Source organism: Perissodus microlepis, chromosome 16, assembly GCF_051167445.1.
Source record: "Perissodus microlepis isolate ML-2025 ecotype Zambia chromosome 16, ASM5116744v1, whole genome shotgun sequence".
Lineage (NCBI taxonomy): Eukaryota > Metazoa > Chordata > Actinopteri > Cichliformes > Cichlidae > Perissodus > Perissodus microlepis.
The window spans coordinates 17,666,729-17,683,563 of NC_140476.1; the positions used below are offsets into that span (position 1 = coordinate 17,666,729).

The following is a 16,835-nucleotide window of genomic DNA, read 5'->3' on the forward strand; positions in this document are numbered from 1 at the left end:
TCTGTTTCACTCTGCTCGCTCACAGTTTTGGTCATTACCAATCTCTCAGCTACAAAAGTTTGTTACTGAAGTTTCATTCAATAAAGCGTCTTTATTTAGTTTCAAGTGTGTTCAATAATTCATTTTTTCTACTTTTCGCTCAAGCTTTAGTGGTGAAAGTGCTTTTTGCATTAAAGATGATGATGGCCTATTTCACTTACAGTACAGGGCTGGAAAGAATGTTTTTGCACAGCTTGAGAACGAGCGTAGTCACTGTGCATTATGTGTATGCATCTGAGTAAAACGAAAAAGACAACAGCCAGCAGCTCAGTGAGGCTATAAGCATAAAGGTGCTTAAATGCCAACATAGTGAACTCCTGGTCAAAATTGACCTGATGATGCTCACTGATCACTTCGACTTAGGATGACATGCATGTTTATACTTGTTTTATGGCAAACAACCATCTAAACTTAAATTGCCAACCTAGTGAGCAATGAATTGAAAAAACATTAAACCAATCCATCTGTCCATCCATTGCTCAAACCATGTTCTAAACCACTTATCCAGCTCAGAGTGTTTACGCCAAACCATTTGAAATATACGGATATTTCACAGGATACATGGAAATTTTAAAATGTTAGTTGTGCTTAAGGAAAATACAGATAATGATTGAAGTTGATCTCTGCTTCAAATGTTTAAAGCACTTCATCTGTAGTTCTCAAGACATTTTTCTATAAACCCAAATTTAACAAGAGGTATGCTGACCGACAGGAATATCTAGTATTGCTAGAATAGGTGTAGTAAATCACACCATTTCACTGTAAAGACAGACAGCTAAACAGTCTAGCTACTGTAAATCGGTAGGAACTGTACCTAAAACCACTGAACATATTTATTTATCTTAAAATTGGGCAGGTGAGACTGAATGTTAGTCATATAGTCACAGATAACAAAAAAAAAATATTCTGCTTGATGTTAAAATAACTTCACCACCATGTACAGTGGTAAAACCCAAACCACACCACAGGTTTCATTTTCCCCTAAAATTTAATGAGAAATGAAACTCTTCCTTTCACTGGTTTCAGTTGAATAATAACTTGTAACTCATCCAGCTGTGTTTTATAATACCATGGAATATCTGCCATACAACAAGAGTCAGAGTATTAAACTTGCTGTATCTTATTAAAGGCACCTCTTTACAGTAATAATAGCATAAATGCACCAATAAGCCTTTTCACGATGTAGTAAAAGATGAAATATTTGGATGTTTGTGGTTTGTAAGAAAGTAGGAAGTGATGCCGGCTAATTCTACACACACTAAGCTAACACAGACACCTGTTACTTTCATCGACCACCTCAGGAATGTTTGTTAGTGTTATACTTCTTTCAGTACTCCATCGAACCTGACAAGACAAGTCAGAGCTGGACTCTTTTTTTTTGTTTTCTCACATAAATAATGTTTCTCCACCTGGTGAGTATGATTTTTATATACTCTATAGTATCAGAATTCATAAGCTGTCAAATGTAGTTTGGCTTAGAAGTGCTGTTAACTGTTGAGAAGTAGAAAATCAAATGTGAGAGAATGCTATTTCCTAATTGTACAGTAAAGTAAAGTATAATATGCTGACCATGCTTACTAAAGTTGCTGATTTTAGCGTCCCTTGTTATGATTTGCATTTATAATGTGCTGTTACAGTATTATTAGATTTCCACTAGCAAACCTTTCTCATGTTTCCGTGCAGATGTGTGTGGCACTGCTCACCCTGTGGTCTTGTCTCCCTATTTTGGCAACTGGCATCTATTACCCGAAAACTCTGCCATGTGATGTTAACGAGATCAACAATGGGAGTGAAGTGAAGGTGGACTGCACTGAGAGAAGCCTCAAAAAAATCCCCCATGGAATCCCGAGAGACACTACAAACCTGACGCTCACCATCAACCATATTCCGAGTTTAAACTCCACCTCCTTTTACGGTTTGGAGAACTTGACTGAGATTGACATGAGGTGCAACTGTGTGCCCATCAAAATCGGACCCAAGGACAAGATGTGCCTGAAGAGTGTGACAATTGAGGAAAATACTTTCAGCAGACTGAGCAATCTGCGAGCGCTGTATCTAGATGGCAATCAGCTCTACAGTATACCTAAAGGCCTGCCTTCAAATCTGATCCTTCTGAGCTTGGAAGTGAATCATATTTATTATCTTTCTAAAGCAAACCTCTCTGAGCTTAGAAATGTTGAGGTGCTTTACCTTGGTCAAAACTGCTATTTTCGTAACCCCTGCAATGATTCCTATGATATAGAAGACGATGCATTTTTACAGTTTAACAATTTAAAATTGCTATCTCTTAAATCAAATAACTTGTCTTTCATTCCACATCAGCTACCCACTACTCTGAAGGAGCTGTATCTCTATAACAATAACATTCAAGAAGTCACTGATGAAGACTTTAAAAATTTAACTAATCTTGAGATTCTAGACATTAGCGGAAACTGCCCCCGGTGTTACAACGCTCCTTTTCCATGTAGCCCATGTCCAAATAACGCGCCATTGAAAATCAGTAAGACAGCTTTTAAAATGCTGACCAAACTAAAAACATTACGGCTGCATAGCAACTCCCTTACAAGTGTGCCTTCTGAATGGTTTGACACCACAACTGAGCTCAGAGTGCTGGACCTCTCATCAAACTTTTTAGCAAGGGAGCTAGAAATCACTGCTTTCCCAAAATTCCTGGGTAAACTAGAAGAACTGGACCTTTCATTCAACTACGAGCTTCAGAAGTACCCTCAAACGCTGAGACTGAGTTGCAGTTTCTCCTCTCTGAAGTCTCTCAAAATTTTCAGAATGAAAGGTTTTGTGTTTCAGCAGTTAACTACAGAGAGTATCGCTCATTTAAAACCTCTACCGAACCTGGAGGTTGTAGATTTGGGTACAAACTTCATTAAAATGACAAAGCTTAGTATTCTGATGGAATTGAAAAGCTTTAAAATAATCAGCCTGTCTGACAACAAAATATCGTCTCCCTCTGATGGCCAAATTGCACTTGGTTTGTCCGGAGGAGAAACCTCGGACTGGTCTCCGATGTCTTCTGCTGCTGAGTACCAGAACAAAGAAGTGAGAGAGATTCATTATTTCAGATATGATGAGTATGCACGAAGCTGCAAATACAAGGACAAGGAACTTGGAGTTATTACATCCTTCGTCAAAAAAGAATGCAGTCAGTTTGGCAAAACCCTGGACGTCAGCAGAAACAATATATTCTTCCTGCATTCACGATTTTTAAACCTTACAGAGCTAAGATGCCTCAATCTGTCTGGAAATGCAATGAGTCAAAGTCTGAATGGTTCTGAATTTACTTACCTGGCTAATTTACAATATCTGGACTTCTCATGGAACCGTTTGGACCTGCTCTACTCTACCGCGTTCCAAGAGCTGAAAAATCTGGTCATCTTGGATATAAGTAACAACAACCACTATTTTGAATCAGAAGGTCTGACTCACATGCTTAATTTCACTAGGAATTTAAAAAACCTCAAGGTACTCCTGATGAATCACAACAAGATCTCTACTTCCACTAACACAGAGCTGGAGAGTCAATCCCTAGAAAGGTTAGAGTTCAGAGATAACCGGTTAGATGTACTGTGGCGAGATGGGAACACCAGATATCTCAACTATTTTAAGAATTTAGTTAATCTGACTGTCCTTGACATCTCCCATAACAACCTCCCTTTTATCCCATTGGACGTATTCAGTGGTCTACCAGAGAAGCTATCTGAGCTGTATATCAAAAACAACAAACTAAAATCCTTTAACTGGAAGAAACTGCAACTTCTACACTCATTGCAAGTCTTGGATCTCAGTGGAAACAGCTTAACTACTGTTCCAGATGTGTTATCAAACTGCACCACATCTCTTGAGAAACTAATTTTACACAAAAACCAAATCCTAAAGCTTACACCAGATTTCCTCAAGGGTGCCTACCACTTGAAATATCTAGACCTGAGTTCTAATCACATCCAGTACATTGAAAAATCCAGCCTTCCAGATGATGTTCTTAATCATATGAACATGTTACTTCTGCACCAAAACAGATTCTTGTGCACTTGCAATGCCACCTGGTTTGTCACATGGCTCAACAGGACTACAGTAACCATACCTAGATTGGGCACGGATGTTACCTGCGCTGCCCCAGGGGCACAAAGAGGTCGTCCAGTCATCTCAGTGGACCTTTTGGCCTGCCAGCACCACTACCTGTCAATCATCCTCTCCACCCTAATGACTTCCCTCGTCCTCATCTTGGTCACGCTGTCCATCTCCAGCCATCTCTTCCTGTGGGATGTCTGGTACATCTACCATTTCTGCAGAGCCAAGCTCAAAGGCTACCGCCGCCTGTATTCCCAGAGTGCTGTTTACGATGCCTTTGTGATCTATGATAAGGAGGATCCTGCAGTATCAGAGTGGGTGACGAAGGAAATGTGCGCTCATCTTGAGGAGTGTGGAGACCGCCGACTGATGCTTTGTCTTGAGGACCGGGATTGGATGCCCGGATGCCCCCTGATTGACAACCTCTCTCAAAGCATCCACAGGAGCAAGAGGACTGTGTTTATTCTCACCAAAAAATACATCAAAGGGGGAAACTTCAAGACGGCGTTCTACATGGCTCACCAAAGGCTAATGGATGAAAAAAATGATGTTATAGTGCTTATTTTCTTAGAGAAAGTGCCTTGCAATTCAAAGTACTTGAGATTACGAAAGAGGCTGTATAAGAGGTCTGTGCTAGAGTGGCCAACAAATCCTCAAGCCCAGCCATACTTTTGGTTCAGCCTGAGGAGTGTATTAGCAACCGAAGGTCACAAACAATACAACAATCTCTTCAAAGAGACACTGTAAAGAGAACAATATGCTGGAAAATGCAGTTTCTTCTCTCTAGATTGCTTTAAATGTACTCCTGTATATGAATTATTATATGTGAATACTGAACTGTTGTAATGTGAGCAGTTTTATTATTAATGAAATATTAATAATTAATGATGTGCTAATTTTAAACTCTGTATTCAAATTATTTGGGAAATTCATTGGCACTCTTTGCGATGCCAGTGGGGGATTCTCAGACTCAGTTGGCAATGAAATGCAACATACCATGAAAGAAGGAAATGAAACAGATGTATTTGTTCAATTCACACACTGCTCCCCCCCACAGCTCATTCTGCTGTGTACAACAGTCCCCTTCCTTATTTTGATGGGTGTATGTGAGCGTGCAGAGATGTTTAAACGGCTAATTTGACTTGATGATATACAAGACATGCACCTTATAGATTTTTAGCAACTTGTTGGGGGTATTTTTTTTTTGGTTTTGTTTTTTTGTTTTTTGTCTTTTAACCACTACCACTTATTTTTAAATGGTAGAGGAGAAAATCTGAATTCAAGATTGTCATTCAGGGATTAATACAGTACAGGCGCAATGGTAAGTTACTGAGTGTGTGTATAGTTACTTTTAACTTACTTATCAGAATAATCTGATTTTCTGCATTCTGATGTTATCTTTGATGATTTTGTCATTTTATGATTTTGTGCCAAAACTTTGTATAGATATATCTGACTCCAAAAACCCAGACTGATCATTTTATTGTGTTTTGCTTTTAAATCTGTTTTGCTTGTTTGGAAATGTGTTGACATATTCAATTAAAAGGTATAATAAAACTTGCCAGCTGTTGTGTAGAAAAACATCATGGCATCATTATCATATTCATCATTATTGGCATTTTATTTAACTTGTTTTAGAAATCAACACTTGGCGATCTTGAGAACACAAGCTATGAAGCCACATTTTATCTTAAACTGTCAAAGATACATTTAGCAGTCAAGACTTTCTTTTCGGTAGCACTTTAGAATAATGTCACACTATTAAGCATTATTACGGTGTTAGTAAAGTATTAGCAAGTGCTTAATTCATCATTTATACATCATTGCTCTTCCTTAGTATGCCGATGCAGATATGTTTATCCATCTGTTACTGTTACGCCATGTACAGCTATCACTGCTGGACATGGTGAAATCATGTACAGCTATAATTGCTACTACATAGCTGCTAATAGTAATCATAATCAAAGTAGTGATAATATACCTGTATTTATAAATGGCATAACAGGAGAACTGATGCTATATAAATGATGAATTAACCACTTGGTAAAACCTTAGTAATACCTTAATAATGCTTAATAATGTGACATTATTTTAAAGTGATGCCCCTTTTTTTAGGTATTTCAATTCAATAAATTGCACAGTTATAATGAAGACATGGGACAAATGTATTTAGAAAATTTATGGGATACTGTATGTCACTTATCACTAAGTATGTGTCGTGCTCCCATGAAAAGTACTTTAACAACAACCTGAAAGATTTTATGTATCTCATATTTTTTAAAATTATCTCTAGGCTGGTTATTGTACATTTTACATGTATCGTTTTACATTTCATACCCCTTACTTGCTGTTTTGTAAAAGAAAGAACAAGATTTTTTTTTCTTACTAGACTTCCAACCTACTGCCACCTGCTGCAAATAGGACAGGTTTACAATTTTTTCAAGATTGCTTTACAATATCAGTGTCTTTTCCCTAGCTGATATTTTAACATGTCAAAACAGGAAAAGCAGTGGTGTAATAAACAACTGTAATAACATTAATAAGGGCTCTATTCGGTTTAGGTATATACAGTTTAAGTCAGTAGACAAAAAAGTTTCACAAAAAGTTTGGAAACCAGTAATGCACAGAAAAAATTACATAGATTTTTATCCATTAATATGTCACATAAGGAGTAAATAGAGTGAAGTCGAGGAGAAGTGCTCACTGCATCACAGGAAGGCCCACAGATGTCCGAGCCTGGTAGGGATGAGGGAATGAATTTGGGTCAACCTTTAAAAACTGTCAGTAGATATATTAACAATGTAATATTAATACACTTTGCTTTTTGGGAAGTCTCGTAATCCATTACATGAAAATGAGTTATGAAGTTGCATATTTATTGCAAATTTAAAAAATTTTAATTTATTAATCTGAGACTTTTAGTCACATCTAAAATATAAGCTTTAAGCCGATTCTAAAAGCAAACCTAATCTGCAGATAAATATCACTGTATTTTGTGAACCTCTAATTGACATGATAAAAGTGTTATAGTAATATAATATATAACATTATATATAGTACAAATAGTTTTCTTTGTCTTATATACATATCTATTTTTTTACCACAATAATCATGAAAAAGTGTTATAATTTTGTAGAAGCCCTTTTATAAGCTTAAGGTTATTTCATTCAACTGATTCCATCATTTTTCCACAGATTACCAAATGCTGGATGCTGTTGTTCTATCTGTGTTACCATTATGAGATCATGCCAGCTGCATTTACACCTACCTGGATGACACGGCAGTTCCCTTGTGATGTCATATCCAACAAAACATCAAATACAGTCAAATTTGACTGTAAAGGCCGCCATCTAGAGGAAGTACCAGAAGGAATAACCAGTAATGCCACACATCTCGACTTATCAGAAAATTTTATTAAGAGTATTAAAGATGAATCATTTTCTAAACTGACAAATCTGACTCAGCTCAATCTCAAGTGGGCAAACAAATCCAAGGACGGTTATGGATGCAGACTATTGAACATTTCTGCAAATGCTTTCAAAAATCTCACAAAAATCAAGCAACTACAACTGAGCGGCAACTGTCTGACTGAAATTCCACGCAATCTCCCCCACAGTGTGGAAACACTTGAGCTAGAAATTAACAAGATTAGCTTGGATAAATTACATGACAACAGTTTTATTGGTTTAAAAAACATAACAAACCTGTTTCTATCTAAAAACTGCTACTTCTGGAATCCCTGTGGGAAGTCTGTTGCTATTATGGAAAAACCCTTTCAAATACTGGACAAACTGAATGCTCTGAACTTGTCTTTCAACAACTTAACACACGTTCCTAAAGGACTACCCCAGTCAATTACAATTTTAGGTCTGGATTCCAACAAAATAGAGTACATATCTAAAGATGATTTCCAGGGGTTGCTAAATTTAAAGGTCCTTGATATAAAAGGCAACTGTCCAAGATGTCACAATGCTCCGTACCCTTGTGTTCCTTGCCCTAACGGTTCTATTGACATACATTCTGATGCATTTCAAAGACTGAGACAGCTGGAGATACTGGACCTGGGAGGAAACTCACTAAATTACCTTAAGCCCTCTTGGTTTCAAAGTCTAAAGAATCTTAAAGTATTATATCTGGCATTTAATTTTTTACTAAAATCTATAACTGGTGAGGAACCATCTTTTGAGGCATTTAGTTATCTTCACAGGCTAGAAAAGCTTGACCTGTCGTTCAATTATGCTCTCGGATTGTACCCAGAAAAAATAACTCTTTCACAAAACTTTTCAAACCTCAGGTCACTGAACACTTTGCATTTGGAGGCTTTGGTATTCCAGAGTATTGGACCAGACACACTCACACCTCTGTACAATCTAAAAAATCTGTCTGCTTTGAATTTAGGCACTAATTTCATTATTTACAGCAACTCTACTTTATTCAGCCATTTCTCCCACTTAAAAATGATATATCTCTCAGAAAACAGGTTATATCCCACCACAATAGAAAGTCCACCAACTCTAACAGACAGATACAACCAGAATTCAGACCTTTCTATTTCACTGTCCATAACAACTCCTCCAAAAGATTTTAGCTACGAGATATCACACAGGCTAATAAAGCAAGAGTGCTTTGACTCTGGACGAGTGCTCATCCTCAGCTCTAATAATCTGTTCTTCATTTCTCCAAAGCTATTTGAGGGCTATGGAAATATTTCATGTCTCAACCTCTCAGGAAATGGATTTTCACAGGCACTTAATGGCACAGAGTTCAAGATGTTGCCTAATCTGACATATCTGGACTTATCTTTCAATAAGGTTGATCTGGCCTATAACAACGCCTTCAAAGAACTAAAGAAATTACAAGTACTAGACCTCAGTTACAATCCACACTACTTTAAAGCATTTGGGGTAACGCTTAATTTAAATTTTACACAAAATCTACCTGTGTTAAGAGTCCTTAATATGAGTCATAATGAGATTTCCACACTGACAACAAAAGAAATGTATAGCAAATCATTAGCAGAACTTATATTTACACATAATAATTTAGGGAAACTTTGGAAAGACAGGGATGGCTCGTATAACAAACTTTTCACTAATCTTTCTAATTTGACAGTTTTAGATATATCCTCCAATGACATCGCAAAGATTCCAGATGATGTTTATGAATATTTGCCACGTAATCTGACCACACTGCACATAAGTCATAACTCACTCCGAGAATTTAGCTGGGACAAACTGCTTTTTCACCAACTGCAGAGTTTAGACCTGAGCTACAATCGTCTGTCTACTTTAACAACTATTAACTCAAACATCACACAAACTTTGATTTTCCTTGACTTGAGTCATAATCACATTATCAGTGTGGAAAAGTGTTTTTTAAAGAGATTGAAAAGCCTCAGGACTCTCAGCCTTAGAAACAACAAACTTACTATTGTCAATGAAACTGCCTTCGAATCAGGACCTGAATTTCAGACTTTGTTCCTACAGAGAAATCCATTTGAGTGTACTTGTGATTTGTTAAACTTCATTTTATGGATAAATGGGAGTAAAGTAAGGATCCCAAGACTGACCACTCAGGTGACATGTAACACACCAGTGAACTTAAAGGGCCAACCACTGGTAAACTTTGAAACTAACCAGTGTGTAAATTCAAAAAAGGCAAAGCAGATCTACACTCTAACAACTTCTATCATTATTCTTTTCATGATTGTTTCGACAGTTGCTCACTTATTTTACTGGGATGCTTCCTATGTCCTACACTATATGAAAGCTAAGCTGAAAGGGTACAGATCCTTGAACTCGCCAGATACTATTTATGATGTCTTTGTGACATATGACACAAAAGACCCACAGGTCTCTGAGTGGGTGATGAGCAATCTGCGGGTGCAACTGGAGGAAGAGGGAGACAAGTATCATCCACTGTGTCTGGAAGAGAGGGACTGGCCCCCAGGAGTCCCACTGGTGGACAACCTCACCCAGAGCATCCAGTACAGTCGCAAGACTCTGTTTGTCTTAACAAAGAGCTACGTTAAGACCGGTGCTTTCAAGCTAGCAATGTATCTGGCCCACCAAAGACTGCTGGATGAAAATGTGGATGTGATAGTACTGCTAATGCTGGAGCCTGTCCTGCAGCATTCTCACTTTCTGCGCTTGAGGAAGCGACTGTGCGAGAGCAGTGTTGTAGAGTGGCCGCGAACAGCAGCCGCAGAGCCCTGGTTTTGGCAAAACCTGAGAACTGTCATAAGAGTAGACAATCAAGTGATGTACAACAAGACCTATTCAAAATACTTCACCACCAAGTGAAGAAGGATAATAACGAGTTTGTTTTAAAACACGTGTGATATATATATTATTTCTCGTTTGGTTTTAAAGTGTTTCTTCTTTGACTGAACTGTTTTTAAGAACTGGTTTCCTTATAGTTGCCAAGACAGCATAATGAATCTTTTGTAATGTGTGTGAAGTACATTAATAAACAAAACGATTTAAAAATGTGAGGCAATTTCTGAATGTAAATTTTACAGTCTACACTCTCGTTTCAAACTTAGAAAAGATCTGTGCTGAGGGACACCAGTACCAGGTTCAACAGTTCCACAAAAGATCAATTTCGAGCAAAACTGACACATCCTAAACTTTACTCCATCACAGAGTTTCCCAGAATCCACACAGTATGACTGGTTAGAACTAGCATGTTCTGTGTTTGCCTACTATTAAATTATCCACGTGGTGGCAGCAGTGATGCAGTTGCAGCTTGCAAATTAACCCTAAAGTCAATATCACACACAGAAACACATCAGTTTGTCAGTAGATATATTAACAATGTAATATTAATACACTTTGCTTTTTTGGAAGTCTCGTAATCCATCACATGAAAATGAGTTATGAAGTCGCATATTTATTACAAATTTAAAAAATTTTAATTTGTCAAGCTGAGACTTTTACTCACATTTACTCTATCATAACAATGCCTGAATGGTGCTGGCAGTCACGGAGTTTGCAGTTTTAGCCATAAAGTCATTGTCCGACTGAAAAATACATCAGTTTGTGAGCAGATGGATTATTAATGTAATATTAATGACTAATACAGTGTTAATTTTAAATTCCATTTTCATTCACACTGTTTTAGAGATTTGACTGGCACTCATTGGTATGTTCACTGGAGATTTTAACGTACAGCTCAGTTGGCAATGAAACTGTGACAATGTTTTGAAAGAGAGAAATGAAACAGATGTAGTTCTTCAATTCATCAGCTTCCTTCTTGGGGACATAACAACATGCTACTTCCTTCACAAAGGCTATCATGTTGTTAACAGTTTGTTACTTCCTTATTTGACTTTAGTTAAAGAGTTTTCTTTAACTGTCTAGAGACAAAGAGCAAAAACTTCAAACAGACTAAATTGTTATAAATTCATGCTTTAAAAGACAAGCAGTGTTTAACTTTACTAAATCTAAAGAAAATAAACTCTATTTTTTTTTTTTTTCAACGAATAACTGAAAGATTTTAAAGTACTGGAGCATAACAAAGGTTTTCCAGATTGTCACTCAGGGAACAATACAATAGGAACACAATGGTAAGTTTTTTTTTATTTTCTCTGTTTAGTAACTTAGATTTTTACTACTCGTAATTTGATCTGTCTTATCTTTGATTATTTTCTAGTTGTTGTGTTTCATAGATTTACTTGACTCCAAAAACCTCGATAGTTTGGTTAATTCAATTTTGGAAGTGGCCCTTGCTTTTTTGAAAATGTGTTAGACCATTGCATTAAATTGCACATTAAAAGTGACTCAGAACTGTTTAGAAAAATGCTCCATCATGATTACTCGATCAGTAGCCTCCTTCATTTTTAAACACGAAGTCACATATTTATTGTAAATTTTCAAAGGTAAGCTCAAACTTTTCAATAGGGTCTTTACATCTTTAGCAAGATGTAAAGACCCTATTGAAAGCATATAGCATTCCATATATTTAGCATTCCATATGGAATGCTAAAGATAATTCAGCTGCAATGAAGACCTGCGACAAATTGATGAATACTTTTAGCAAAAAAAACTGAAACTGCTTAAAGAAAAATGAATACAACTGTAAAAATAAGTACTTTATTGATGAAGAAGTTTCACTTTGGTTTTCAAAGTTAAATTTAGCAGAAGAAAAAAAATTATTGCTTGGCAACAGACACCCAGTTTTGCTCCATGACTATGTGCTGTTCTAGTGTGGGCAGTACCTTATAATGGCTGAGTAGGTAATGTTAATGAAAACAGAGTGTTGGAGAGTTGGTAGCATAACACAGGAGGTCCTGCAGCAGCCTGAGCCTATAGTAGCTTAATTAAGTGATGATTCAGGGTCAGTCCAAATAATTTTACCAAAAACAGAAGCATATGGTTATTTCATATAAGGGATTTCATCAATTCTCCACAGATTACCAAATGCTGGATGCTGTTGTTCTGTCTCTGTTGCCATCATGAGATCCTGCCGGCTGCATGTAAACCCACCTGGATGACAAGGCAGTTTCCTTGTGATGTCATATCCACCAATACCTCTGAGGTCAAATTTGACTGTAAAGGGCGTCATCTAGAGAAAGTACCAGAAGGAATAACCAGTAATGCCACGGATCTAGACTTATCTGAAAATTTTATTAAGAGTATTAAAGCTGATTCACTTTCTAATCTGCTGAATTTGACTCAGCTCAATCTCAACTTTGCAAACAAGCCCAAGAATGGTTATGGCTGCAGAAAATTGAACATTTCTGCAAATGCTTTCAAAAATCTCACAAAAATCAAGCAACTGGAACTGAGCGGCAACTGTCTGACTGAAATTCCACGCAATCTCCCCCACAGTGTGGAAAAACTTGACCTAAACATTAACAAGATTAGTTTGGATAAATTGAACAATTGTTTTATTGGCTTAAAAAACATAACAAACCTGTTACTATCTAAAAACTGCTACTTCTGGAATCCCTGTGGGAAGTCTGTTGCTATTATGGAAAAACCCTTTCAAATACTGGACAAACTGCAGGTTCTTGACTTGTCTTACAACAACTTAACACACGTTCCTAAAGGACTACCCCAATCACTAACATCTTTACATATGGATTCCAACAAAATAGAGTACATATCTAAAGATGATTTCCAGGGGTTGCTAAATTTAAAAGTCCTTGATATACAAGGCAACTGTCCAAGATGTCACAATGCTCCGTACCCTTGTGTTCCTTGCCCTAACGGTTCTATTGACATACATCCTGATGCATTTCAAAGACTGACACAGCTGGAGACACTGAACCTGGGAGGAAACTCACTAAATTACCTTGATCCCTCTTGGTTTCAAAGTCTAAAGAATCTTAAAGAATTATTTGTGGCATTTAACTTTTTACAAAAAGCTGTAACTGGTGAGGACACACCAGTTAAAGCTTTCAGCTATCTTCAAAGGCTAGAAAAACTTGACCTGTCTTTCAATTATGCTCTCGGATTGTACCCAGAAAAATTAACACTTTCAAAAGACTTTTCAAACCTCAGGTCACTGAAAACTTTGCATTTGGAGGCTTTGGTATTCCAGAGAATTGGACCAGACACACTCACACCTCTACGCAATCTAAAAAATTTATCTGCTTTGAATTTAGGCACTAACTTCATTATTTATAGCAACTCTACTTTATTCACCAATTTCTCCCACGTAAAAATGATATATCTAGCCGAAAACAGATTATATCCCACAACAATAGAAAGTCCACCAACTCTAACAGACAGATACAACCAGAATTCAGACCTTTCTATTTCACCGTCCATAACAACTCCTCCAAAAGATTTTAGCTACGAGATCTCACACAGCCTAATAAAGCAAGAGTGCTTTGACTCTGGACGAGTGCTCATCCTCAGCTCTAATAATCTGTTCTTCATTTCTCCAAAGCTATTTGAGGGCTATGGAAATATTTCATGTCTCAACCTCTCAGGAAATGGATTTTCACAGGCACTTAATGGCACAGAGTTCAAGATGTTGCCTAATCTGACATATCTGGACTTATCTTTCAATAAGGTTGATCTGGCCTATAACAACGCCTTCAAAGAACTAAAGAAATTACAAGTACTAGACCTCAGTTACAATCCACACTACTTTAAAGCATTTGGGGTAACGCTTAATTTAAATTTTACACAAAATCTACCTGTGTTAAGAGTCCTTAATATGAGTCATAATGAGATTTCCACACTGACAACAAAAGAAATATATAGCAAATCATTAGCAGAACTTATATTTGCACATAATAATTTAGGGAAACTTTGGAAAGACAGGGATAGCACATACAAGAAACTTTTCACTAATCTCTCTAATTTGACAGTTTTAGATATATCCTTTAATGGCATTGCAAAGATTCCAGATGATGTTTATGAATATTTGCCACATAACCTCACCACACTGCGCATAAGTCATAACTGCCTCAGCGATTTTAGCTGGGACAAACTGCCTTTCCACCAACTACAGAGTTTAGACCTGAGCTACAACCATCTGTCTACTTTAACAACTATTAACTCAAACATCACACAAACTTTGATTTTCCTTGACCTGAGTCATAATCACATTTCCCAAGTGCACAATGGTTTTTTACAGAGTCTAAAAAGCCTCAGGACTCTCAGCCTTAGAAACAACAAACTTACTATTGTCAATCGAACTACCTTCAAATCAGGACCTGAATTTCAGACTTTGTTCCTACAAGGAAATCCATTTGAGTGTACTTGTGATTCCATAGACTTTATTTTATGGATTGAACAGAGTGATGTAAAGATCCCAAGACTGACCACTCAGGTGACATGTAACACACCAGTGAACCAGAGGAACAAAATACTGATAAGTTTTAACATTAATCAGTGTGTAAATGCGGAACAGGCAAAGCAGATCTACGCTCTAACAACTTCTATCATTATTCTTTTCATGATTGTTTCGACAGTTGCTCACTTATTTTACTGGGATGCTTCCTATGTCCTACACTATATGATAGCTAAGCTGAAAGGGTACAGATCCTTGAACTCGCCAGATACTATTTATGATGTCTTTGTGACATATGACACAAAAGACCCACAGGTCTCTGAGTGGGTGATGAGCAATCTGCGGGTGCAACTGGAGGAAGAGGGAGACAAGATACATCCACTGTGTCTGGAAGAGAGGGACTGGCCCCCAGGAGTCCCACTGGTGGACAACCTCACCCAGAGCATCCAGTACAGTCGCAAGACTCTGTTTGTCTTAACAAAGGGCTACGTTAAGACCGGTGCTTTCAAGCTAGCAATGTATCTGGCCCACCAAAGACTGCTGGATGAAAATGTGGATGTGATAGTACTGCTAATGCTGGAGCCTGTCCTGCAGCATTCTCACTTTCTGCGCTTGAGGAAGCGACTGTGCGAGAGCAGTGTTGTAGAGTGGCCGCGAACAGCAGCCGCAGAGCCCTGGTTTTGGCAAAACCTGCAAAGTGTCATAACAGTTGATAATCAAGTGATGTACAACAAGACCTATTCAAAATACTTCACCACCAAGTGAAGAAAGATAATAACATGAGCTTGTTATATAACCAGTGCTTTTATATATCATTTCTTGTTTGGTCTTTTTAAAGTGTTTCTTCTTTGACTGAACTGTTTTTAAGAACTAATTTTCTTATAGTTGTTGAGTTATTGACTTATTCAAAATGCTTCACCACCAAGTGAAGAAGGATAATCATCACTTATCTGCCTGGGACTGATTTGTAATTCTAATCTGCAGACAATAACATGGTCCTGCTTTAAAATCACTGTTCTTTAGAGCAATGCTTATTTGGTTCTTTTAAACGATTTCTTCTTTGTCTGAATCTAATAAGAAAACAATAAAAAACAAATTTTCTTATATTTGCTGAGAAAGCATAATAAATCTTGTGTAATCTGTCTGCAGTGCATTAATAAAAAAATAAATAAAATAAAATGTGTGGCATTTTGCAGATGTAGATTTTATACTCTAGTCTCTGGTTTCTATGTTAGAAAACATCTGTGCTGAGTGACACCAGTACCAGGTTTAACAGTGAACAAAAGAGAAATTTAGTACAAAAGTGACAGATCCTAAATTGCAGTCCATTATTTAAAATTTAAAATTCATTTAAAATTCATCTGTTATTTCACATTTGGAAATTTTTGAGATTGTCCGCAAGGTGGTGCCAGTGACACAGTTTTAATACAGTGCATTTTGCAAATTAGCCCTAAATTCAGTGTCCCGCTCAGAAATAAATCAGTGTGTGAGGAGATATATTACTAATGTCATATTAATGTCTAAGAAATATGTCATTTTTAAACTCCATATTACTTCACATAATCTGAAGAACTGAGTGGCACTATGCACTGTTGCTGTGTTTACTGGCATTCCAGTGTTCATCTTGGCTGACAAATAAACTGGCATTTTAGAAGGAGGGAAATGAAAAAGATGCAGTTCTTCAATTAACGGGCTACTTCCCTCACACAGCTTATCATGTAGTTTTAACAGCGTGTTTCTTTTTAATTTGTCTTGAAGGGAACAAACAGGGTCATCTGTAACGAAATCATTAATAAAAGACAAGAAACTTTCAAGTCTAACAATTGAAAAAAAAAATTGAAGCACACTAGCATAATTTTCCAAATTGTCATTCAGGGATCAATATAGTGGATAAAAAAATGGTGAGTTTTATTTTGTTTCTGTTCTTTATATTTACTTACATTTTTACATTTTATTAAATTTCT

The 16,835-nt window shown here is 36.9% G+C and overlaps 3 protein-coding genes across 3 annotated transcripts; all 3 read left to right on the forward strand.

Moving 5' to 3' along the window:
* Positions 1-205: 205 nt before the first annotated feature.
* LOC146370691 (toll-like receptor 7) lies at positions 206-5,682 on the forward strand. The gene has a single exon (XM_084954745.1). The coding sequence runs from the start codon at positions 1,663-1,665 to the stop codon at positions 4,867-4,869; it is 3,207 nt and encodes a 1,068-aa protein (XP_084810871.1). The 5' UTR covers positions 206-1,662; the 3' UTR covers positions 4,870-5,682.
* LOC146370692 (toll-like receptor 8) lies at positions 5,353-10,575 on the forward strand. The gene is made up of 2 exons (XM_084954746.1): positions 5,353-5,443; positions 7,317-10,575. The coding sequence occupies exons 1-2, from the start codon at positions 5,441-5,443 to the stop codon at positions 10,422-10,424; spliced, it is 3,111 nt and encodes a 1,036-aa protein (XP_084810872.1). The 5' UTR covers positions 5,353-5,440; the 3' UTR covers positions 10,425-10,575.
* Positions 10,576-11,489: 914 nt separating this feature from the next.
* On the forward strand, positions 11,490-16,766 carry LOC146370693 (toll-like receptor 8). The gene is made up of 2 exons (XM_084907655.1): positions 11,490-11,689; positions 12,535-16,766. The coding sequence occupies exons 1-2, from the start codon at positions 11,687-11,689 to the stop codon at positions 15,634-15,636; spliced, it is 3,105 nt and encodes a 1,034-aa protein (XP_084763781.1). The 5' UTR covers positions 11,490-11,686; the 3' UTR covers positions 15,637-16,766.
* The last annotated feature ends 69 nt before the right edge of the window (positions 16,767-16,835 follow it).

Bases quoted from the DNA above. Each gene is read 5' to 3' on its own strand.
- LOC146370691 (XM_084954745.1), top strand. From the start codon at position 1,663: ATGTGCTGTTACAGTATTATTAGATTTCCACTAGCAAACCTTTCTCAT.